At 44.8% G+C, this 26385-nt stretch overlaps 1 protein-coding gene across 1 annotated transcript in view; it reads right to left on the bottom strand.

The window, feature by feature from the left end:
• LOC141050947 (uncharacterized) overlaps window positions 1-22293 on the bottom strand; it is a 95500-nt gene extending 73207 nt beyond the window's left edge. The window contains exons 1-5 of the mRNA XM_073547669.1: window positions 22220-22293; window positions 21849-21998; window positions 21540-21719; window positions 21334-21457; window positions 21157-21254 (exon numbers count right to left, since the gene is read on the bottom strand). Coding sequence (XP_073403770.1) covers window positions 21157-21254; window positions 21334-21457; window positions 21540-21719; window positions 21849-21998; window positions 22220-22246 — 579 coding nt within the window. The 5' untranslated portion in view covers window positions 22247-22293. The remainder of the gene's footprint in view (window positions 1-21156; window positions 21255-21333; window positions 21458-21539; window positions 21720-21848; window positions 21999-22219) is intronic.
• Between the last annotated feature and the right edge of the window lie 4092 nt (window positions 22294-26385).

Here is a 26385-nt window from a genome sequence, read left to right as displayed (position 1 = left end):
GGGCCCATCCTGATCGGCCTGGTGGCATGGATGAGGATTCGGTGACCCCTCCTCAAGGGGGATACTGTCATGAACTCATTTTCTGCTTCACCAGTTAAGAGTTCCCCTTCCGTTCTCCCTCTGGTGGTGACAGGAGGTAGTGCGGTTGGTTTAAGTGGTAGTGATTTGCCACCTGATGAGGAAGATAACGATTGGTTCTCTGGCATATCAGACTGGATAGAAGACAGCCGATGCCCTATCCGGGTGCTGGTGATTCAGTCTGCTTCTCAGGTCCTGGACTTCAGCTCTCTTCTAGTCTTCTCACGTTAAGTTTGTTTTTTGCTATTGTTCACACTTGCGCTTGTTGGTCAATTCAGTTTTTTGTGTAATCAGCCTGCCCCTGCTGGGGCTATGCTGAAATTCCACTCCTATTAATCAGTATTTGCCAATCTGCTTTTTGTCCCTTATTAGATTGGCGTCTTTTTTGCTCTGTCTCAGAATATTTCAGAGTGCTGATATAGGTTTTGAAGTCTAGTGACTTCAGGGTTAATTTTGCTATCAGAAGTGTTGGACAATATTTTTGTAGGTTGTTTTTGGCAGATTGCAGACAGTGTCTTTCCTTTTCTGTCCTTTTTAGTTAGCCGGGCCCCATCGTTTGCTCTGCCTATTTTCCTGCCTTTGTTTGTATTTTCATCTTGTTTCACCGTCAATACATGTTGGGGGCTGTCTTTCCTTTGGGGTCTGCTCTGGGGCAGTTAGTTTTCCTCTTTTCCTGCTTTAGGCTTATGTAGTTCTCCGGTTGTGACGAGGCGTCTAGGACCAACGTAGGAACGCTCCATGACTGCTTCTAGTTGTGCGGTTAAGATCAGGGATCTGCAATCTGCATAGTTACCAACTTCTCTGGATTTCTGAGACTTAGCTTGTTGTCTTTATTTCCTCCTCGGTTTCCCATTCATAACAGGATAGGTAATAAGTGTCGCATTCTGCTAGATAGGACAGGTGATAAGTGCCAAAATTCTGCCAGAGAGGATGGGCGATTAGTGCCGTATTCTGCCAGATAGGACCGGTGACAAGTGCAGCATTCTTCCAGATAGTATGGGTGATAAAGTGCTGCATTCTGTTAGATAGGACAGGTGATAAGTGCCACATTCTGCCAGATAGGATAGGTGATAAATGCCGCATTCTGCCAGATTGAATAGGTGATTGGTGCCGCATTCTGCCAGATAGGATAGGTGATAAGTGCCGCATTCTGCCAGATAGGACGGGTGATAAGTTCCACATTCTTGTAGATAGGACAGGCGATAAGTGCCGCATTCTGCCAGATAGGATAGGTGATAAATGCCGCATTGTGCCAGATAGGAGAGGTGATAAGTGCGGCATTCTACCAGATAGGATAGGTGATGTGCGCCAGTTTGCTAGATATTATGGGTGATAAGTGCCGTATTCTGCCAGAAAGGATAGGTGATTAGTGCTGCATTCTGCCAGATAGGATAGGTGATTAGTGCCGCATTCTGCCACATAGGACGGGTGATAAGTGTGGCATTCTGCCAGATAGGATAGGTGATAAGTGTTGCATTCTGCCAGATAGTATGGGTGATAAGTGTCGCATTCTGCCAGATAGGATAGGCGATAGGTGCCGTGTTCTGCCAGATAGGTCAGGTGATAAGTGCCGCATTCTGCCAGATAGGATGGGCGATATATGCCGCATTCTGCTAGATAGGACAGGCGATAAGTGCCGCATTCTGTCAGATAGGATAGGTGATAAATGCGGCATTCTGCCAGATAGGCTAGGCGACAAGTGTAGCTTTCTGCCAGATAGGATAAGTGATAAGTGCCGCATTCTGCCAGATAGGATAGGTGATAAGTGCAGCATTATCCCAGATAGGATAGGTGATAAGTGCCGCATTCTGCCAGATAGGTGATAAGGCTACTTTCACACTTGCTTTGTTTTGCAGCGTGTTTTTCCCGCAAAAAAAGCATGGAAAAAACGCATACAAACGCATACAAATGCTGCGTTTTTTTCAAGCATTTTTATGAGCATGCATGAAAAAAACCTAGCGTTTTTACCGCGTTTGCGTTTTTTTCCAACATTAGTTGGCCCCTCACACTAACCCAAACCATGACTTTACTAACCCTAACCCTTAACCAAACCATACCCTAACCCTTAACCAAACCATACCCTAACCCTTAACCAAACCATACTAACCCTAACCCTTAACCAAACCCTACTAACCCTAACCCCTAACTAACCATAAACCCTAACCCTTAACCAAACCATACTAACCCTAACCCCCCTTAACTAACCCTAACTCTAACCCAAACTCCTAATTTCCATTGTCTAACTAATGGTCAACAAAAAAACGCATACATGAGCATGCCAATGCGCACATATGCGCACCCATAGACTTAAAATGGGTGTCTTGCTGTAAAAAAACGCATTGCGCGCGCATGCGTTTTTTTGAGGCAAGTCGGACGCCCAAAAAATGCAACAGGATACATTTTGTGCGCCCAAGCGCACACCACAAAAAAACGCATGCGCGTAAAATCGCATACAAACGCATGTGTATGCGCACATAAGCGCATCCCATGCCAAATATAGGGGGGAAAAAACGCATGCGTATTTTAGCGCTAAAATACAGCCAGGTAGGATCAGCGATATGTGCCGCATTCTGCCAGGTAGGATGGGCGATAAGTGCCGCATTCTGCCAGATAGGATAGGCGATACGTGCCTCATTCTGCCAGATAGGATAGGCAATACATGTCGCATTCTGCCAGATAGGATAGGTAATAATAAGGTTGCTTGATCATTTTCACATGGTCAGTTTGCATGGACTCTGGGGAAGACACCAAGGCTGAGGCTTGCTGTATGATTGACCTTTCAATTGTAAGAGCCAAGTGCACAGGTCTTCTCTCGTGGGTATCCTCCTTTGTATTGTTTTTAATGTCTGTACATGTCCTTGCTTAATTGTAAAGTGCTGTGGAATATACTGGCGCTATATAAATAAAATTATTATTATTATAGAATTAGTTTTACACTTGAGAAAGATGCCGGACCAGCATTGAAACACGTCATGGAACAAAAAAGTTACTTTACCATTGGAAAATTGATCTTTATTTCTGCAGCACCACTCATATCACAGTGTATTGTCCATTCTTGGTAATGGCATTAATTTCCTGATCATTATTTAGTACCCTAAATTACTTTTCCATTCTTGTGTAGACGAGAGACTTTTTTCTAGGTCAAACAAATGGCTAATTTGAAGTGTACTTTCTTTGACATTTGATTTTGCAAATTCTCTGCACATGAATATGCCTTCACCCATATGATAATTTTTTAATGTGCAAGCAAAGCTGATTTCTGGTTAAAAAATTTAACATATTACTGGCATGAAAATGGCTTCTCACCTGTGTGAATTTTCTTATGTCTGCTTTTTGAGCGAAACATTTTCCACATTCTAAACATAAATATGGCTTTTTCCCCTTTGTGAAGATTCTGATGTTTGAAAAGATGTTATTTCTCTATAAAACATTTCCCACATTCTGACCGTGAACATGGTTTTTCCCTGTATGAATTTTCTGATGTGTAGCAAGAATTGATTTCTGATTAAAACACTTTCCACATTCTAAACATGAAAATGGTTTCTCCCCTGTGTGAATTCTCTGATGTCTAACAAGGTCTGATTTTTGAGCGAAACATTTCCCACATTCTAAACATAAATATGGTTTCTCACCTGTGTGAAATATCTGATGTGTAACTAGATGTGATTTCTCTAGAAAACATTTCCCACATTCCGAACATGAAAATGGCTTCTCCCCTGTGTGAATTCTCTGATGTTTAACAAGATTTGCTTTCCAATTAAAACATTTTCCACATTCTAAACATGAAAATGGTTTTTCTCCTGTGTGAATTCTGTGATGTTCAACAAGGTGTGGTTTCTGAATGAAACATTTTCCACATTCTAAACATGAAAATGTCTTCTTTCTTGTGAGGGTTCTTTGATGTTTAACATCCTTTCTGCCTTTTTTATTTGCATTAACAGTTTGAAATAAATCAGAGGATAGGATCTGTTGAAATGGCTCCGATGAAAGCTTTTTCCTGTTAAGATCTGGAGGTATACCAAGGATAATGGTACGATCTTCATGTTCATGTTTATCTGGTGTGACACAATTGTCATCTGCCATAAGTAAAACGAAATTATTTTTTCAACAACATTTCCTTTCAAAATAATAAAGTTACTAATAATATATTAATATATTTTATAATATTTTTATACAAGTCCTAAAAAGAATTATCAACTAAGACAATGGCATCAGCAATACACCTCAAAGTAGAGACTTAGGCTAGTTTCACACTAGCGTTTTTGAGCACAGCGACGGCCTGCGCACGGCCGCCGCTAAGCCCCGCCCCCTGCCGCGCCTCCGCCGGTAGCTCCGCCTACCGGCGCATGACGCTGCATGCGTCCCCTATCTTTATCACTGGGGGCGCAGGCCGTGCGCAGTATGCGTTTCGTGGCGCATGCGTCCTTTTGACGGTGCGCTGACCTGCGCCAAACGCAACCTGTTGCAGTTTGGTTGCGCCGGCGCACCGTCAAAAAGGCGCATGAGCCGCGAAACGCATACTGCGCACGGGCTGCACCCCCAGTGATAAAGATAGGGGACGCAGGACGCATGCAGCGTCCTGCGCCGGTAGGCGGAGCTTCCGGCGGAGGCGCGGCAGGGGGCGGGGCTTAGCGGCGGCCGTGCGCAGGCCGTCGCTGCGCTCAAAAACGCTAGTGTGAAACTAGCCTTACAGATTATCATTTTAGGGCACTAGATCATGATTTCAGTTGTTTTCTTCTCTGTTGAAGCTGACTACTTTATAGGTTCATGTTTTAGTGTGCCTGTCACCAATCTCTTATTGTGAATTTTCCAGTGGAAAATCTTAAAAGTGCCTGTAAGTCAGTACCATTATGTGTCCATCTCATGCAGTCCCAGACCTCTACCACTAGAGAAATACACTAAGCCCAGTGTCCAGCTATAAACAGTACAGTAAATACTGAAAAAAAAAAAAGGAACACTAAAATATCACATCCTAGATATCACTGAACAAAGTATTCCAGTTGAAAATCTTTATTCATTACATAGTGGAATGCGATGAGAACAATAAAACATAAAAATGATCAATGTAAATAATATTAATAGCCCATGGAAGTCTGGCTTTGGAATGATACTCAATATCAAAATGGAAATCAAATTACAGGCTAGTTCAACTTCAGGGGAAATTCCTCAAGACAAGGAAATGATGCTCCGTAGTGTGTGTGGCCTCCACGTGCCTGTATATGACCTCCCTACAATGCCTGGGCATGGATGAGGCAGTGGATGTTCTCCTGAGGGATCTCCTCCCAGAACTGGATTGAACCATCAGTAAACTCCCGGACAGTCTGTAATGCAATTTGGCATTGGTGGGTGGAACGATGTCCCATATGTGCTCGGTTGAATTCAGGTCTGGAGAACGGGCAGGCCAGTCCATAGCATCAATGCCTTCATCATGCAGGAACTGCTATTACACTTCAGTCACATGAGGCCTAGCATTGTAATGCATCAGAAAGACCCCAGGGCCCATTGTGCTTGAATATGGTCTCACAATGGGTCTGTGGCTAGCACATGGAGGTTTGTGCAGTCCTCCAAAGAAAATCCTCCCCATACCATACCTGACCCACTGCCAAACCAGTCATGCTGGAGGATGTTGCAGGCAACAGAATGTTCTTCACAGAGTCACCAGACTTTGTCACATGTTCTCAGTGTGTACCTGCTCTCGTCCGTGAAGAGCACAGGGTGTCAATATGGAATCTGCCAATCTTAGTGAAGTCTGGCAAATGCCAATCACCCTGCACGGTGTTGGGCAGTAAGCACAACACCCACTTGTGGTTGTCGGGCCCTCATACCACCCTCATGGAGTTTGTTTCTGATAGTTTGAGCAGACACATGGATATTAGTGGCCTGCTGGTGTTAATTTTGCCAAGCTCTAGAACTACTGCTCCTGTTCCTCCTTGCACAAAGGAGGAGGTAGCTGTCCTTCTGATGGATTGTTGCCCTCCTATGGCCCCCTTCACATCTCCTTGTGTACTGACTTGTCTCCTGGTTATCTGTTCCATGCTCTGGATACTGTGCTGACAGACACAGCTACCCTTCTTGCCATAGCTCAAACTAATTTGCCATCCTGGATGAGCTGCACTACCTGAGCAAATTCTGTGGGTTGTAGACACCACCTCATACTGCCTCTAGGGGTGACAGCAATGACAGCTCGTCTTGCTAATTGCCTATAATCTCTACATGGTGTCTGTTTCATTTGTACAACAGCAAGAGAAATTGATTCACAATCGGTGTTACTTCATGACTGGACAGGTTGATTTCACAGAAGTGTGATTGACTTGGAGTTACATTGTGTTGTTTAATTGTTCACTTTATTTTCTCTTTATTTTTTGATCAATATACTTTGTAACAACCCAAAAACTTGTTATGGCACAAAAGGAGAGACATCTGTACAAGGTTATGTAAAATAGAGTATTTATGCTAAATCTTTATGTGTTAAATCCATGTAAAAGCTCTTTGTGTGACAATGCCCTAAAAACTTAAACATATGTAGTAGAACCTGTGACTTCTCTGCATTTAGTGGTCACTACTCACCTGTGCGGTTATCTGTAGGAATCTCCTCCTTACACCGCTCATCACCCCTCACATATGTCTCTGTAGTGTTAATATGGGGCAAATCTTTACCCTGAAAGAAATATCGTAAAAGTCGCAAACAAATTAGGACATTTGGTGAAATGATTTTAAAGAACAGAAAAGATTAAATAGCTGTAGATCTCCTGTATAAATCCAATCTGTTGGCTCCTAATTCTAACCAGAAAATATGCAAGTACATCCAGACAAGATCTATTGTCTGATACTGCCATCTTCATTAAGTTTAAAATATACACTAACTGGCCACATTATTAGAAACACCCATTTAGTAACACGTTTGATCTCTTTTACCCTTCAGAACGTCAGCATTATGTCTGGTCACACATTCCACCAGGTGATTAAATACCGCAGTTACACAGCAATATTGGACCATGAGGACAGGATAGCTTCTCACAGTTGCTGCAAATTAAATAAAAGGCTCTTAACGATCTGTTCTGTTTTACCAAATACCAGAGATGTTTTAACCTCTTTATGACATGTGCCGTATAGGCAATTAACTGCAATCAAGCGGGTTCACGCTGAGAGCCACCGAGATCGGGTACTAGTGTCAGCTCTATGTGAGAGCTGAGCCCTGCAGGAACGCCCTTGATCAGTGCAAACACCGATAGCGGATGTTTAACACCTCTGATGCCATTGTAGATGGAAAATCTGGGGCTAACACAAAATATTCGTGGTAAAAATGTAAATTATTTTTTCTTCACTGCTCATTGGTAGAAAAGTCTGTGACACACCTGGGGTGTCAATATGATCACTGCACCCCTAGATGAATTCATTGAAAGGTGTAGTTTGTAAAATTGGGTCACGTATGGGGGGGGGGGGGTTCTGCTGTTCTAGCACCTCTGGGGCTCTGCCAATGTGACATGGCACCCTCAAACCATTGCAGCAAAATTTGCATTGTAACATGGCGCTCCTTCCCTTCTGAGTGTTGCACTGTGCCTCAAAAATAGTTTTAGACCACATATCAGGTTATCGGTGTACTCAGGAGAAATTGAACAACAAATTTTGTAGTACATTTTCTTCTGTTACCTTTATGAAAATGCAAAATTTGGAACTAAAAAAAAAAAACATTTTTGCAGGAAAAATGTGATTTTTTTTTTTTTTTTTTATTTTCACTCCTCAAAGTTATAAACTTCTGTGAGGCACCAGGAGTTTCAAGGTGCTCAATACACATCTAAATAAGTTTACTTGTGTCACTTGTGGGGGGTTTCCACTCTTTAGGCACATCAGTAATGTCACGTCGCCGTCAGACTCGGTGACTGCTGTCCCGGCCTCGGTCACTAGGAGTCGCCGGACCGTCACATCGCCGTCAGACTCAGGGCCTGCTGTCCCGACCTCAGTCACCAGGAGGCCCCGGACTGTCACGTCGCCGTCTGACTCGGGGCCTGCTGTTCCTACCTCGGCCACAGGGAGGCGCCGTGGTTCGCCCCTGAGTGATGGCGGCGACAGAGAAGGGGCTCTTGCTCAGGCATCTGGTGGACGCAGGCTCCGCTCCTCTGTCAGTCATGAAAGGGGTGGTGCATCACCATCTGGCCTGGTCCTGGGGGCGGTCCTGATGACATCATCAGTCCGGGAACCTGTGAGGGATGACCTGATCCCTCAAATACCTTGGGACTGGTCTTGCAAGCCGCTGGATATATTCTTGGTTCCCCTGTGTGCTACTGTGATTTGCTATTGTTTGACTCTGACCTCAGCCTGGATTTCTGACCCCTCTACTGCCTGACGATTTTGTACCTCTGCTACTCTCCTGGCTTGTGACCTTGGCCTGGATATTCGACTCTGCTACTGCCTGCCGTTTTTGTACCATTACCACTCTCCCGTTTTTGTGACCTTGGCCTGGACTGTTTATTCTGCCACTGGCTGCTGATTCGGTACCTCCGCTGCTCTCCCAATTTCTGTCTACATTTTTGATTCCCTGCCTTTTTCCCTTGGCAACCGTCTTGCTCTGGCCCACTGCTCCTCTAGACAGCCACCCCCTGGGCCTTGCTACAATTCCAGATCCCTGTATAGGGGTTAAGGGTCTCGGGGTTTCTTGGGGTGCTGTCCCTATTGCAGCCCAGATTCGCGGACGGACGTCACAAGTGACTCCTAAGAAGACATGGCTCCCACTAATTATGCCAGCAAATTTTACATTCAAAAAGTCAAATGACGCTTTCATTCCGAGCCCTGCCGTGAGCCCAAACAGTGGTTTTCCCCGACATATTGGGTATCAGAATGCTCAGGAGGATTTGCACAACAAATTGTATGGTCCATTTTCTCCTGTTACCCTTGCGAAAGTAAAAAAAAAGTTGGGTCTAAAGGAAAATTTGTGTGAAAAAAAGTAAAACATTTATCATTTCTTTCCACGTTCCATTAATTCCTGTGAAGCATGTGAAGGGTTAACAAACTTCTTGAACGTGGTTTGATCACCTAGAGGTGTAAAGTTTTTGGAATGGTGTGGGTATGTTCCCAAGGTCAGTAAACTCTGCGGGTTGGACGCTGTATACTTGCGTATATTTGGGTATTGTCAGGAACACCGCACTGTACTTGCTCACTGAGCCAGTGCGCGTGTCCTGAGTACAAAAACAGTGCTCAAAAATACCTGTGGAGCGGGCAGCAGCGGTGACGATGCATGCTCCAGGACCTGAAGCATGTGACAGCTGGGGGCGTGGCCTAAGCTCCACAGAGCTAGGAGCTGCAGGGAAACGCCTAGAAAGGTAACTACAGGATAATGTTACCAAGGGGCATAGACAGAGACAGAAACCAGATCAAGCCGGGTCAAAGCACGAGATAGCAGGACAGTACCAAAGGGTTAGACAGAGCGAATAGTCAGGACGTAGCAATAGATCAGAAAACTGGAACGGGCAATGGACAGTACAATAGGGACAAACTGCAACGGAGTAACAATAGCCAAGCCAGGAGGTCAGAACCGGAGAAGACAATAGTACCAAAACGGGAGACAGAATACAGAGTGAGGGAACAGGCCGAGTCATACACGGGAATTATACAAGCAATGCAGAATACACGCACACCAGGGGGTCGGTCAGACACACAGCCAGAATAACAGTATAGCTGACAGAGAATGCTAGTCTGGAGTGAGTATAAATACCCCTCCCAGATCCAAAGAGAGGCCGGCAAAAGTTAACCCTGTGAGAACAGGACATTAACCATGTCCTAACCATGACAGTACCCCCCTCTTAATGGGGGGCCACTGGACTCCCAGGTTTCTCAGGGTATCTGGCATGAAAAGCCCGCACCAGTCGATCAGCGTGCACCGAACTGGCCGGAACCCATGACCGTTCCTCCACGGAATATCCCTTCCAATGAATAAGGTACTGAAGTCTCCGGCGCACACCCACCGTGAATCAATGATGCGCCCTACGTCGCACTCCAGTTGACCCTCTACCAACACTGGTGGAGCCACAGATGAGGGCTCTTCTCTAACTGTCCCCACAGGTTTTAATAGGGACCTGTGGAAGACGTTAGATATTCTGAAGGAGGTGGGCAACTGTAATCTGTATGCCACCAGGTTGATCACCTCTATAATCTTGTATGGGCCAATAAATTTTGGGCCCAACTTCGTTGAGGGTATTTTAAGTTTGATGTTACGGGTGGACAACCAGACTTTTTCCCCCACTGTTAACGCAGGACCCAACCCCCTCCTCCTGTCCGCAAAGTGTTTATACATCTTCTGGGCTTTGGAGATGTTCCCCTGCACCTCCCTCCAGAGGGTTTTTAACTGTTGTACCATCCCCTCGGCACCAGGGCAATCCGAATCCATACGGGAAAATTCCCCAAACTGCGGAACAAACCCATAATTGACCTGAAAGGGAGACTTTCCGGTAGACTGATTAATACGACAGTTGAATGCAAATTCTGCCATGGGCAATACCTCACACCAGTCTTCCTGTCCGGAGGAGGCCAGGCATCTCAGAATCTGCTCCAACGACTGGTTGGTGCGTTCAGTCTGTCGACTGGATTCCGGGTGATAGGCAGAGGAGAATGAAAACGTGACCCCCAACTTCATATAAAACGCTCTCCAAAACCTGGCCACAAATTGCACACCCCTGTCTAACACCACGTTCACGGGCACTCCATGCAATCGAACAATGTGCTGTATAAACAAGCGGGCCAAGGTTTCAGCACATGGTAATGCAGGTAATGGCACAAAGTGAGCTTGCTTAGAAAATCTGTCAACCACTACCCATACCACTGAGTTGCTGAGTTGCCCTTGGAAGATGGAAGATTAGTGATAAAGTCCATGGACAGGTGTGTCCATGGTTTATCCAGAATTGGGAAAGGCACCAATTCCCCGGCCGGTCGGACCTGAGAGCTTTTAGAGCGCGCACACACCCCACAAGAATTTACAAACCTTTTTATATCAGTACCCATAAAGGGCCACCAAAAACTCCTAGCTACTGCCCCCCGGGTAGCTGCAATACCAGGGTGAGCACTTAACACAGAATCATGAAATTCTTGAAGGAGTGTGAGTCGGAATTGTTTGGGTACAAACAATTTACCTGAGGGTTTATTCCTGGGAGCTTTTGCTTCCAGAATCTCTCTCTGTAACTCAGAGGAGATTTCAGCTACAACCACTCCCGACTGAAGAATGGAGGAAGGAGGTTCTGGAGGGGACACGAGATCAAAACTTCAGGGTAAGGCATCTGCCTTTACATTTTAAGACCCTGGTCAGAACGTGATGGTAAAATGAAATCGAGAAAAAAAAAAGTGCCCACCGAGCCTGTCTGGGGGTCAATCTCTTAGCAGACTCGATATAGGCCAGGTTTTTATGATCAGTGATGACCGTAATGGGATGAGCGGCCCCCTCCAAAAAATGCCTCCATTCTTCGAAGGCCAATTTAACCGCTAACAATTCCCTGTTACCGACATCATAGTTTCTCTCGGCCGAAGAGAACATCTTAGAGAAAAAGGCACAGGGTTTGAGGTTAGTCAGGGTAGAGGGGCCCTGTGACAATACTGCCCCCACCCCCACCTCCGAAGCGTCGACCTCGATGATAAAAGGTCTTGACGAATCGGGTTGTACCAACACAGGGGCTGTGGTAAAACACTAGTGTAAGGAAGGAATTTTTTGCGGCCACGGACCAATTTTTTACATTTGCCCCTTTAAGAGTGAGGTCCGTCAAGGGTTTCACCACCTGCGAGAACCCTTTAATGAACTTCCTATAATAATTAGCGAAGCCCAGAAATCGCTGCAACCCCTTCAGGTCATGAGGCTGCACCCAATCGGTAATGGCCTGAACCTTCCCTGGATCCATGCGGAATCTCCCCGGATACAATTACATCCCAAAAAGACAGTTCTTGCATAAAAAATGAGCACTTCTCCAGCTTAGCATACAAATGGTTCTCCCGGAGTCTCATAAGAACCGTACGCAAATGGTGTAAGTGTGACTGACTGTCCTCAGAGTATATCAAGATGTCATCCAAGTAGATGACTACATAACGCCCAATCAAGTCAGAAAAACAACATTAATGAAGTTCTGAAAAACAGCAGGTGCTTTAGTGAGGCCGAAGGGCATAACCAGGTTTTCAAACAGCCCTTCAGTCGTCAGGAACGCTGTTTTCCATTCGTTCCCCTCCCGGATCCTTATAAGGTTATAAGCCCCTCGTAGATCGAGCTTAGAAAACCATTTGGCCCCCGTGAGTTGGTTGCATAGATCAGGAATCAACGGGAGAGGGTACGTGTTCTTAACAGTAATTTTGTTCAGTTCCCGAAAGTCGAGGCACGGTCGCAACCCACCATCTTTTTTCTTTACAAAGAAAAACCCCACTTATACAGGTGAGACCGAGGGCCGAATATGCCCCTTGCGAAGGCTCTCTTTGATGTACTCTTTCATAGCTTGGCGATCAGGCCCGGACAAACTAATCAAACGAGCCTTGGGTAATTTGGCTCCAGGTACTAAATCATTAGCACAATCAAATGGTCTATGTGGTGGGAGCGCCTCAGCCTCGCTTTCGGAAAATACGTCTTCAAAGTCTCTCAGGTACTCCGGAATACCCTCCAGACCGACAGACGACACAGATACAGATCTTATCGGATTGACAAAAGGAACCGGGTTACAACACAGACCATTATCATTACATCCCCATCGGATGATCTCCCCCTTCACCCAATCAATGAGAGGATTGTGGCGTTGCAACCAGGGCATCCCCAATACCAGTACTGCAGGCAGAATATTCATAATAAAACAACTTAACTTCTCCACATGAGTGGAACACATTTTCATAGAAAAAACTTCAGACATAAAGCAAATTCCATCCTGGGTAAGAGGGGATAAATCAACAGCCACAATTTTAACAGGGTCTTTTAACCTGACTGTCCCTATCTTATTAAGAGTCACAACTTGGGCATAAATCAGATTAATGGAGGAACCACAGTCAACAAAGGCGGTAGTCATAACAGGACCGCCAGCAAGTTCCAATTCAACCTGGAGCACCATCTTTGTACATGAGAAAAAATGAACCTGGGAGTCTGGACAACCTCCTCGATTGTTGCCCAGACTCAGTCGTTTCTCTGATGGTTTCTCTGAAGAAGGGCAGGAGGGGCAATTCCTTTTCTAATGTCCAGAGGCTCCACAGTAAAAGCATAGTAGGTTGTCTCTACGGTGCCTTCTCTCTTTCTCCTTAACCGAGACTGACCCAACCTCCATGGGCTCAGATACAGGTGCAGTGTCACACAATTTGGGGTACAAGAGAGACTCTTGTTGCATCATTCCTCTAGCACGGAGTCTCCGGTCCATACAGACTGCCTACATCATGGCATCCTCCAGGGTATCAGGGGGAGGATGTAATGCCAGAGCGTCCTGCAGATGGTCAGACAGGCCCCTGCGGAACAACCCCCTCAGGGCGGCGTCATTCCAGGATACTTCGGCGGTCCAACGTCTAAACTCTGAGCAGAACTATTCAGCAGAGTGCCTCCCCTGTGTCACACTCGTCACCATATCCTCTGCCAGACGCACTCTATCAGGCTCAACATAAATGTGCCCCAGAGCCTCAAAGAACTAATTCACAGACATACGTTCAGGAGCAGAGGAAAAGAGAGAGAAAGCCCATGCCTGTGGAACCCCCCGAAGTAGAGAAATGATGACACCCACCCTCTGGAACTCATCCCCGGAGGAGCGGGGCCTCAGGGAAAAAAAAAAAAGCTTGCATCCTTCTCTGAACGACCTGAACTCCCTTTTATCCCCTGAGAAAGGGTCTGGCAATTTGACCGGACATTCGGGGGATGCCAATGACACATCTCTATCCCCAGCCTAGAAGCCACTGCAGTGACAGCCCCCTCAACAAGAGAGCACAAAATGACAAAATTTGAAAAAATACTCTGCAGTAAAAAACATATAAAAGTAATCAGCAAGTGCTGTATAACAAATACAGGGTATTTAGTCGACACATTTTTTGCAAAAAATACATACCAAGCTGCTTCACCACTTCACGGTAACCCTTCACGAAGCAGTCCCTATCTAATATATTCAAAACCTGAACATGTGAACAGTGTCTGAATGAATAGGATACAGACAGGCGCTTCCCAATATATGGGCTTGTTGGTGAAAGACAGCTCATTTATGTGCATGTCACAAAGGAGGAGGGTGGGGTCTCCCAAACCGTGCTGAGCACGGAAAAAAAGGATTAAAAACATATATGTGACATGCACAAGTGTGAACAAGTCGGTAAGACAATGCCCACACCACCCAATGGCTGAACCACAACAAGAGAGCACAAAATGACAAATTTTTACTTTTATATGTTTTTTACTGCAGAGTATTTTTTCAAATTTTGTCATTTTGTGCTCTCTTGTTGTGGTTCAGCCATTGGGTGGTGTGGGCATTGTCTTACCGACTTGTTCACACTTGTGCATGTCACATATATGTTTTTAATCCTTTTTTTCCGTGCTCAGCACGGTTTGGGAGACCCCACCCTCCTCCTTTGTGACATGCACATAAATGAGCTGTCTTTCACCAACAAACCCATATACTGGGAAGCGCCTGTCTGTATCCTGTTCATTCAGACACTGTTCACATGTTCAGGTTTTGAATACATTAGATAGGGACTGCTTCGTGAAGGGTTACCGTGAAGTGGTGAAGCAGCTTGGTATGTATTTTTTGCAAAAAATGTGTCGACTAAATACCCTGTATTTGTTATACAGCACTTGCTGATTACTTTTATATGTTTTTTACTGCAGAGTATTTTTTCAAATTTTGTCATTTTGTGCTCTCTTGTTGTGGTTCAGCCATTGGGTGGTGTGGGCATTGTCTTACCGACTTGTTCACACTTGTGCATGTCACATATATGTTTTTAGTGACAGCCCCCTGCACAGTATCCACCAACTGTTGCTGGGTATGAGCCATCGTGCACTGTTCCACATTAAGTTTGTGGAACATTTGGGTCAGGTGCTGATCAGCTAAAGCTTGCATGGGATCCATGAGGATAACACACTTTTTTTTTCAGAGAAAAAAAACAAAAAAAACAACTGAAATGGTCAGCTATAATGTCAGGAACACCGCACTGCACTTGCTCACTGAGCCAGTGCGCATGTCCTGAGTACAAAAACAGTGCTCAAAGATACCTGTGGAGCGGGCAGCAGCGGTGACGATGCATGCTCCAGGACCTGAAGCATGTGACTGCTGGGGGCGTGGCCTAAGCTCCACAGAGCTAGGAGCTGCAGGGAAACTCCTAGAAAGGTAACTACAGGACAATGTTACCAAGGGGCATAGACAGAGACAGAAACCAGATCAAGCCGGGTCAAAGCACGAGATAGCAGGACAGTACCAAAGGGTTAGACAGAGCGAATAGTCAGGACGTAGCAATAGATCAGAAAACCGGAACGGGCATTGGACGGTACAATAGGGACAAACTGCAACGGAGTAACAATAGCCAAGCCAGGAGGTCAGAACCGGAGAAGACAATAGTACCAAAACGAGAGACGGAGTACAGAGTGAGGGAACAGGCCGGGTCATACACGGGAATCAAGCAAACAATGCAAAATACACGCACACCAGGGGGGAGTCTGTCAGACACACAGCCAGAATAACAGTATAGCTGACAGAGAATGCTAGTCTGGAGTGAGTATAAATACCCCTCCCAGATCCAAAGAGAGGCTGGCAAAAGTTAACCCTATGAGAACAGGACATTAACCATGTCCTAACCATGACAGCTATTTTCTGTCAGATAGGCCTCTCAAAGTCACTTCAAATTTGATGTGGTCCAGAAAAAATTATGTTTTATAAATTGTTAAAAAAATTATAAATTGCTGCCATAAGTTAACCCTTATGACTTCCTAACAAAAAAAGTTTGTTAAATAATTGTGCTGATTTAAAGAACACATGTGGGAAATGTTATTAACTATTTTGTGTGACATGATTCTCTGATTTAAAGCCTGTGATAAAGTCAATGGCAACGTGCTGGACTGGAGATATGTTTCGCTGAGGCTAAAAGCTTCAGTGATGTAAAACCCACTTTTTTCTCCAGCACATTAAGTGTTGCAAAGGGTTAAGTAGCATTTTGCTGAAGGGCTGGGTTTTTGTGGACAACCATAGAGCAAGTGGGAGGCTGTCCACCTTATCTCCAAAACAGTGTATGGTCTGAAGCTTAAATAGTCGGCCTCCAGAGACAGTTATTGTTCAGTGTGACTGGAGAGGGTAACTCCAGTGTTATTTTACCTTGGTTTATGTCACATATAATAATAAAAGGAAGTTCTTAACCCCTTCACCCCCAAGGGTGGTTTGCACGTTCATGACCGGGCCAATTTTTACAATTCTGACCACTGTACCTTCATAACTCTGGAACGCTTCCATGGATCCCGGTGATTCTGACATTGTTTTCTCGTGACATATTGTACTTCATGTTAGTGGTAAAATTTCATTAAAATAACTTGCGTTTGTAGGAAAAACGGAAATTTGGTGAAAATTTTGCAATTTTCCAACTTTGAATTTTTATGCCCTTAAATCAAAGAGATACAGCACACAAAAAACTTGATAACTAACATTTCCCACATGTTTACTTTACATCAGCACAATTTTGGAACCAAAATTTTTTTTTGTTAGGAAGTTATAAGGGTTAAAAGTTGACCAGCGATTTCTCATTTTTACAACACCATTTTATTTTTAGGACCACATCACATTTGAGGTCACTTTGAGGGGTCTATATGATAGAAAATACCCAAAAGTGACACCATTCTAAAAACTGCACCCCTTAAGGTGCTCAAAACCACATTCAAGAAGTTTACTAACCCTTTAGGTGCATCACAGGAATTTTTTTGAATATTTAAAAAAAAAATGAACATCAACTTTTTTTCACAAAAAAAATACTTGAGGTTCAATTTTTTTTATTTTACCAAGGGTAAGAGGAGAAATTGGACTGCAAAAGTTATTGTGCAATTTGTCCTGAGTACGCTGATACCTGATATGTGGGGGGGAACGACTGTTTCGGTGCATGGCAGAGCTCAGAAGGGAAGGAGCGCCATTTGACTTTTTCAATGCAAAATTGGCTAGCATTCAGATCGGACGCCATGTCACGTTTGGAGAGTCCCTGATGTACCTAAACAGTGGAAACCCCCTACAAGTGACCCCATTTTGGAAACTAGACCCCCCAAGGAACTTATCTAGATATGTGGTGAGAACTTTGAACCCACAACGGCTTTACAGAAGTTTATAACGTACAGCGGTACAATTAAAAAATCATATTTTTTCCACAAAAATGATCTTTTCACCCCAATTTTTATTTTCCCAAGGGTAACCGGACCCTAAAAGTTATTGTGCAATTTGTCCTGAGTACGCTGATACCCCACATGTGGGGGTAAACCACTATTTGGGCGCATGGCAGAGCTCGGAAGGGAAGCAGCGCCATTTGACGTTTTTGGCTGGAATTGAGATCGGACATCATGTTGCGATTGGAAAACCCCTGATGTACCAAAACAGTGGAAACCCCCCACAAATGACACCATTTTGGAAACGAGACCCCCTAAGGAACTTATCTAGATGTGTTGTGAGCACTTTGAAACCCCAAGGGCTTCACAGAAGTTTATAATGCCCGGGCATGAAAATAAAAAAATCGTATTTTTTCCACAAACATGATCAATTAGTCGCCATTTTTTTTATTTTCCCAAGGGTAACAGGAGAAATTGAACCCCAAAAGTTGTTGTACAATTTGTCCTGAGTACGCTGACGCCCCATATGTGGGAGAAAACTACTGTATGGACACACGTCGGGGCTCGGAAGGGAAGTAGTGACGTTTTGGAATGCAGACTTTGAGGGAATGTTCTGCGGGTGTCATGTTGCCTTTGGAGAGCCCCTGATGTACCTAAACTATTGAAACTCCCCACAAGTGACCCCATTTTGGACACTAGGCCCCCCACGGAACTTATCTAGATGTGTGGTGAGCACTTTGAACTCCCAAGTGCTTCACAGAAGTTTATAACGCTCGGACATGAAAATAAAAAAAATCATTTTTTTTCCACAAAAATGATATTTTTGCCCCCAATTTTTTTATTTTCCTAAGGGTAACAGGAGAAATTGGACCCCAAAAATTGTTTTGCAATTTGACCTGAGTAGGCTGATACCCTTCATGTGGGGGTAAAACACTGTTTGGGCGCATGGCAGAGCTTGGAAGGGAAGGAGTACCATTTGACTTTTTCAACTCAGAATTGGCTGGAATTGAGATCAGACGCCATGTTGCATTTGGAGAGCCCCTGATGTGCCCAAACAGTGGAAACCCCCAATTATAACTCCAACCCGAACCCCAACGCACCCCTAACCCTAATCTCAGCCCTAACTCTAACTCTAACCCTAGCCCTAACCGAAAAATGGAATAAATAAATTTTTTTATTTTATTATTCTTCCCTAACTAAGGGGGTGATAACGGGGGGTTTGATTTACTATTTATGGCGGTTTTTATGTTTGGCAGCTGTCACACGCTAAAAGACGCTTTTTATTGTAAAAATAGTTTTTGCATCACCACATATTGAGAGCTCTAATTTTTCCGTATTTTGACCCACCGAGTCATGTGAGGTCTTATTTTTTGCGGGACGAGTTGACGTTTTTATTGGTACCATTTTCGGGCACGTGACATTTTTTGATCACTTTTTACTCCGATTTTTGGGACGCAGAATGAACAAAAACCAGCCTTTCACGAATTTCTTTTGGGGGGGTGCGTTTACACCGTTCCGCGTGCGATAAAATTGATAAAGCGGTTTTATTCTTCGGGTCAGTACGGTTACAGCGATACCTCATTTAGGTCTTTTTTTATGTTTTGGCGCTTTTATGCAATGAAAACTATTTTATATAAAAAATAATTATTTTTGCATCGCTTTATTCTGCGAGCTATAACTTTTTCATTTTTTCGCTGATGATGCTGTGTGGCGGCTCGTTTTTTGCGGGACAAGATGACGTTTTCAGCGGTACCATGGATATTTATATGCATCTTTTTGATCGCGCGTTATTACACTTTTTGTTTGGCGGTATGATAATAAATCATTTTTTGCTTCGTTTTTTATTTTTATTTTTTAAGGGGTTCGCTAAAGGGGTTAACTAATGGGACAGTTTTATAGGGCGGGTCGCTACGGACGCGGCGATACCTAATGTGTACTTTTATTGTTTGTTTTTTTTATTTCTAAAAAATGGATTTATTTGGGGGAATATTTTTTTTTTTCTAATTTATTTGGCGATTTTTTTTAATTTATTTTACACTTTTCTTTATTTTTTTTTTTACTTTATTAAATAGTCCCAGGTGGGACATCACTGTCCTGTGACAGATTGCTGATCTGTCACATCACAGATCACTGTGACAGATCAGCAATCTGTCACAGGCACTGCAGAAGGCTTCCTCATGCCTGCGCTTTGCAGGCACTGAGGAAGCCAGCTTCCTACAGGCCCCCGTCGCCATCTTGGATTCGGGGGCCTGCAGGAAAGGAGCCCCCTGCAGCAGCGATGCACATTGCGCTGCCGTGGGGGGCTCAGGGAAGCACGGAGGGAGCCCCCTCCCTGCCGATGCTTCCCTTTAACCCCCGGTACACCGCGATCATGTTTGATCGCGGTGTGCAAGGGGTTAACGTGTCGGGGGCGGTCCATGACCGCCCCTGACACATTGTGCCAGGTGTCAGCTGTGATAATCAGCTGACACCCGGCCGCGATCAGCGGCGCTCACCACGTGGGCGCCGCTGATCGCGGTAGACGTACTATCCCGTCCATGGGCATAGGGGCCCGGGTCCCATGGACGGGATAGTACGTCTCATGTCAGGAAGGGGTTAAAGAGACAGTGAGCTGTTCTACCATAGGGAAAAACAATTAAGTTGAAAAACTGCAAAATTTTCACCAAGTTTACATTTACATAGGTCATGTCAAATAAATTTTACCACTATCATGAAGTACTATGACGAAAAAACAGTCTCAGAATCAGTAGGATCCATAGAAGCGTTCCAGAGTTATTACCTCATAAAGTGATAGTAGTCAGAAATTAAAAAAAATGGCCCGGTCAGGAAGGTGAAAACAGGTTTAGGGATGAAGGGGTTAAAGAATTAAGATGTGGGGACTGTGAAGGCTGAGGAAGGAAGAAAAACTCTGTCATGTTTATTAAAAGAAAATCCATACATGTACGACCATTGAAGAAATATCTGTTACGAATTGATGATTTTGGTTGATCACAATCCTTCGGTAAACCTTAATGTCCAAACATAAATACACAGTTATCAGAGGACCCAGGATGATCCGAGAAAACATTCCCCACCATTATTCCACCGCCACCAGCCTGAAATGTGGAAGCCTGAAAAGAAAGATACCTGCTGCGTGCGCCAAATTCTGACTCTTCCATATGGTGCAATAAAAATCTACATTCGTCTGACCAATGTCTCCACTGTTCAGTGATATAATATTTGTGCTCTTTAGATAATTTAATATTTTTCTTGCTTCCTTGACACAGTCATGGCACTGAAACTAGTGGTCTGCTGTAAAATAACCATCTGAGCTAAGTAACCACAAGTATTTATGGACGATTAGTTGGACAACACTGCTAATTTGCATGACTGTGCAGCATCTGATCATCGGAACTATTCTTTATCCCTTCCCCATGAGTTGGTTATATCCTCAGGATCTCTATCCATTTAATGCTTTCTGTCAGTAACAACACCCTTCGAATACTCTTAGCACGTTTGTATGTAAACATCCCAGTTCTGCAAAACAGTCCCTGGCTAATCTAGTCCTAATGGCAATGCCACATTGGAAGTCACTCCGCTTGCTCAACTTTGCCATACTAATGTGAATTTACACTGAAACTAATCTCTTCGTTTTATGCTGCACTCCAGGGTCTTTGGTCTAATATCCAAACATAGAAGCTCCTATCAAGAAATGATCGGTGTCTCTAAATAGGGCGTTAAGTGTATAATACTGGTGGATAAAATAAAAAAAAGCACACAACCTTCACAGTCTTCTACACATCATAGGGGAGATCTCACGACACCTTCTCTCCATCTACCTGATGATCCTGAGGAACATTGGGATCTTCTTGTTTACAGTCCTGTGGAAGAAGAGGACGGGGACATCTCTCTGGTGTTGTCCTCTCACTGGATAGAACTGGAGGAAACACATACAGGGACTGAATTCATTCTTTACATACAGATAATTATAGGCCGTGTGTATTTAGTCCTATTACCTGGTGATGTGAGGGGCTGGGGAACCTCCATCATGACGTCCTTGTACAGATCTTTGTGTCCTTCTAAATACTCCCACTCCTCCATGGAGAAATAGACGGTGACATCCTGACACCTTATAGGAACCTGACACATACAATGATACCGTCATCCCCCGATCCCTGCATATCGTTACTGTATAATGTCCCAGCATTCCCAGCAGTGTCACCTCTCCAGTCAGCAGCTCAATCATCTTGTAGGTGAGTTCTAGGATCTTCTGGTCATTGATGTCCTCATGTATCAGGGGGTGAGGTGGAGGCCCCGTGATTGGGCTCAGGGGTCTTCCCCATCCCTCAGACACAGGAGCCTGACAGCGCTCACTAGAGGTCTTCTTCACTACTGTGTAATCCTGGTTATGGAGAGACACATTAATAAACCTCACTACAGACATTTCCAGAGTCCTCACCTCTCCAGTTCTGTCCATCTGTTATTCCCATAGATAAGAATGATGTAATGTGACGTCATCAGAATCTCTCACCTCTCCAGTAAGCCGGAAGAGGATCTCTAGGGTGAGGTGTAATATCCTCTCCGCCATCTTGTCCCTGTCCCTATCCATCCTTGTAGGGTCACTCAGGAGAATTCTCTTATATAGAAGATCTCCACTGAGAGGATTCGATATTGTAGAGACCTGAATGGGGAGATGACGATGTAACATCATAAAGATCCCATGTAAGAAATCTCCAGAGCTGTTACCGGCTTCACATGATCACTACATCCAGTCATGGCCCCGTCCTGCCCCCGGTATAACACACAGTCCCATTATAGTCACATACAGAGATTTATCCCAGGCTCAGCACTGAGGGGGTTAATGTCCCCTGTCCCCAGTAATGGGGAATCTCCAGCACCTACCTCCACCTGCAGAGCCGCACACCACATATATGGCTGTTCTGTGCGCACAGGACCTGGGATGAGGTCACAGGAGGGGAGGAGTCAGGGGTCACATGATCAGGGGCCTCAGTGTATGCAGGACTCTGCTGTGCTGGTTGTCATGGTGCTGAATGAGGGGAAGTTTCTGTGGGGTCAGGAGGGGTTTACAGGGGAGATGTAGCAGAGCCGTGTGTGTACGAGTTGTACGGAGCGGAGCCGTGTGTGTACTAGGTGTACGGAGCGGAGCCGTGTGTGTACTAGGTGTACGGAGCGGAGCCGTGTGTGTACGAGGTGTACGGAGCGGAGCCGTGTGTGTATGAGTTGTACGGAGCGGAGCCGCGTGTGTACGAAGTGTACGGAGCGGAGCCGTGTGTGTACTAGGTGTACGGAGCGGAGCCGTGTGTGTACGAGGTGTACGGAGCGGAGCCGTGTGTGTATGAGTTGTACGGAGCGGAGCCGTGTGTGTAGGTGTACGGAGCAGAGCCGTGTGTGTACGAGGTGTACGGAGCAGAGCCGTGTGTGTACGAGGTGTACGGAGCAGAGCCATGTGTGTACGAGGTGTACGTAGCAGAGCCGTGTGTGTACGAGGTGTACGGAGCAGAGCCATGTGTGTACGAGGTGTACAGAGCAGAGCCATGTGTGTACGAGGTGTACGTAGCAGAGCCGTGTGTGTACGAGGTGTACAGAGCAGAGCCGTGTGTGTATGAGGTGTACGGAGCGGAGCAGTGTGTGTATGAGTTGTACGGAGCGGAGCCGTGTGTGTACGAGGTGTACGGAGCGGAGCCGGGTGTGTACGAGGTGTACGGAGCGGAGCCGTGTGTGTACAAGGTGTACGGAGCGGAGCCGGGTGTGTACGAGGTGTACGGAGCGGAGCCGTGTGTGTAGGAGGTGTACGGAGCGGAGCCGTGTGTGTACGAGGTGTACAGAGCAGAGCCGGGTGTGTACGAGGTGTACGGAGCGGAGCTGTGTGTGTACAAGGTGTACGGAGCGGAGCCGGGTGTGTACGAGGTGTACGGAGCGGAGCCGTGTGTGTAGGAGGTGTACGGAGCGGAGCCGTGTGTGTACGAGGTGTACAGAGCAGAGCCATGTGTGTACGAGGTGTACGTAGCAGAGCCATGTGTGTACGAGGTGTACAGAGCAGAGCCATGTGTGTACGAGGTGTACAGAGCAGAGCCATGTGTGTACGAGGTGTACGTAGCAGAGCCATGTGTGTACGAGGTGTACGGAGCGGAGCCGCGTGTGTATGAGGAGTACGGAGCGGAGCCGCATGTGTACGAGGTGTACGGAGCTGATCCACATACAGGTGCTTCTCACTAAATTAGAATATCATCAAAAAGTTCATTTCAGTTTTTCAATTCAAAAAGTGAAACTCATATATAGAGTCATTACAGAGTGATCTATTTCAAGTGTTTATTTCTGTTAATGTTGATGATTATGGCTTACAGCCAATGAAAACCCAAAAGTCATTATCTTGGTAAATTAGAATAATTAACAAAAACACCTGCAAAGGCTTCCTTAGTGTTTTAAAAGGTCCCATAGTCTATTTCAGTAGCTCCACAATCATGAGGAAGACTGCTGACTTCACAGATGTCCTGAAGGCAGTCACTGACACACTCCACAAGGAGGGTAAGCCACAAGAGATCATTGCTAAATAAGCTGACTGTTCACAGAGTGCTGTATCCAAGCATATTAATGGAAAGTTGAGTGGAAGGAAAAAGTGTGGTAGAAAAAGGTGCACAAGCAACTGGGATAACCGCAGCCTTGAAAGGATTGTTAAGGAAAGGCCAGTCAAACATTTGGAGGAGATTCACAAGGAGTGGACTGCTGCAGGAGTCATTGCTTCAAGAGCCACCACACACCAATGACGTTTCCAGGACATGTGCTGCAAGTGTCGCATTCCTTGTGTCAAGCCACTCATGACCAATAGACAACGTCAGAAGCGTCTTACCTGGGCCAAGGAGAAAGAGAACTGGACTGTTGCTCAGTGATCCAAGGTGTTGTTTTCAGATGAAAGTAAATTTTGCATTTCATTTGGAAATCGGGGTCCCAGAGTTTGGAGGAAGAGTGGAGAGGCCACAATCCAAGCGGCTTGAGGTCTAGTGTGAAGTTTCCACAATCGGTGATGGTTTGGGGAGCCATGTCATCTGCTGGTTTAGGTCCACTGTGTTTTATCAAGAGCAAAGTCAGTGCAGCCATCTACCAGGACATTTTACAGCACTTCATGCTTCCCTCTGCTGACAAGCATTTTGGAGATGGAAATTTCAGTCTCCAGCAGAACTTGGCACCTGTCCACACTGCCAAAAGTACCAATACCTGGTTTAAAAACATCAGTATCACTGTGCTTGATTGGCCTGCAAACTCAGCTGACCTTAATCCCATAGAGAATCTATGGGGTATTGTCAAGAGGAAGATGAGAGACACCAGACACAACAATGCAGACGAGCTGAAGGCTACTATCAAAGCAACCTGGGCTTCCATTACACCTCAGCAATGCCACAGGCTGATCGCCTCCATGCCACGCCGCATTGATGCAGTAATTGATGCAAAAGGAACCCCGACCAAGTATTTAGTGCATTTATTGAACATGAATTTCAGTAGGCCAACATTTCAGATTTTAAAATCATTTTTCAAGCTGGTGTTATAAAGTATTCTAATTTACTGAGATAATGACTTTTGGGTTTTCATTGGCTGTAAGCCAAAATCATCAACATTAATAGAAATAAACACTAGAAATCCATCACTCTGTAATAGCTCTATATAATATGTGAGATTCACTTTTTGTATTGAAGAACTGAAATAAATTAACTTTTTGATGATATTCTAATTTGGTGACAAGCACCTGTATATGGCTGTTCTGTGCACACAGGACCTGTGAAGGTGTCATGGAGGGAAGGACTTCAAGTGTTTTCCCATGTAGGAGAAATAGAAGTCTGCACTGGTGACAAGCAATGCGTGAGAGCAGGGACTGTATGATAAAGGGGTACACTGTTAAATACTAGTGGGCTAAAGGATTGGGTCTTTCTGACCACTAAAACATACAGCGTTGCTTCAATATTTGTGAATCCTTCCGAAATTTTGATTTTTCTGAATTAATTTAATGTAAAACTAAATCAGATTTTCTTAAAAATATACTGAACCAAATAGAAAAAAATAGTAAAAAATATTAGACTTTGTCATTTTTTTAGTGAAGAAAATTTACCAATATCACGTGTCTGTGAGTGGTAAAACTATGTGAACCTTTGCTCTCAGTAATTGGTGTGACCTCCTTGTGTGGCAGTAACTGCATGTAAATGCTTCCAATAATTGGTGATTAGTCCTACACGTCGCCTTGGAGGGATTTTAGCCAATTCCTCCCTACATAACAGCTTCACCTCTGTTTTGCTGGTGGTTTTCTCCCATGAACTGCTGGCATCATTTCCTTCTACAATACTCCTATAAAATTCAGATCAAAGCTTTGACTTGCCATTCCAAAATCTTATTTTTATTCTTTTTTTTGTAGAACAACTTGCGCGCCTTTCTGCAAGAGCCACATTCTCTTGAAATTCAGTTTCTGGACAGATGTCCTGGTCCTGATGATTTCCTTTAGAATTTACATAACTTATCTCATAAAAATCAAAAAGTTCTTTTTTGGTCTCATCTGTCCACAAAACATTGTTCCAATAGATTTCTGGCTGGCACAGTTTAGCAAACTGCAGATGGGCAGCAATGACCAGTGGCATTCGCCTTACAATCCAACCATGCTCACCATTGGGGCATCATTTTGGGTGTATGAGTGTAGGGGAGACGTTTCAAAGTCCTAATACTGTGTTGGGGGATGTAGGGGCCATCATAGTGTGTGTGTGTGCGTGTAGCCCTCATGCTGCGTGTGGGACCTGTAGGCGACATCATATTGGGTGTGAGGGCCATCATATTATGTGGAGGGATGTGTGAATCCTCATACTGCATGTTGGGGCTGGAGGAGGACATCAAATTGTGTGTAGAGGCCCACACACTGCTTGTGGGATCTGTTGGAGACGTAATTCTGTATTTGGGACATTCTTACTAAGTGTGAAACTGTGGGGACCATCATAATCATATTGTGAGAAGCAAAGATTGTCCAGCTCTTCCAAATATGATCTCAGGCAGTTTGGAGGAATGGAAGCGTCTAT

The sequence above is a fragment of the Dendrobates tinctorius genome, unplaced genomic scaffold (assembly GCF_039654945.1).
Source record: "Dendrobates tinctorius isolate UK_male_01 unplaced genomic scaffold, ASM3965494v1 ptg000155l, whole genome shotgun sequence".
Lineage (NCBI taxonomy): Eukaryota > Metazoa > Chordata > Amphibia > Anura > Dendrobatidae > Dendrobates > Dendrobates tinctorius.
The sequence above is the reverse complement of the archived record's forward strand: the minus strand, read 5'-3'. Positions and strand labels throughout refer to the sequence as shown.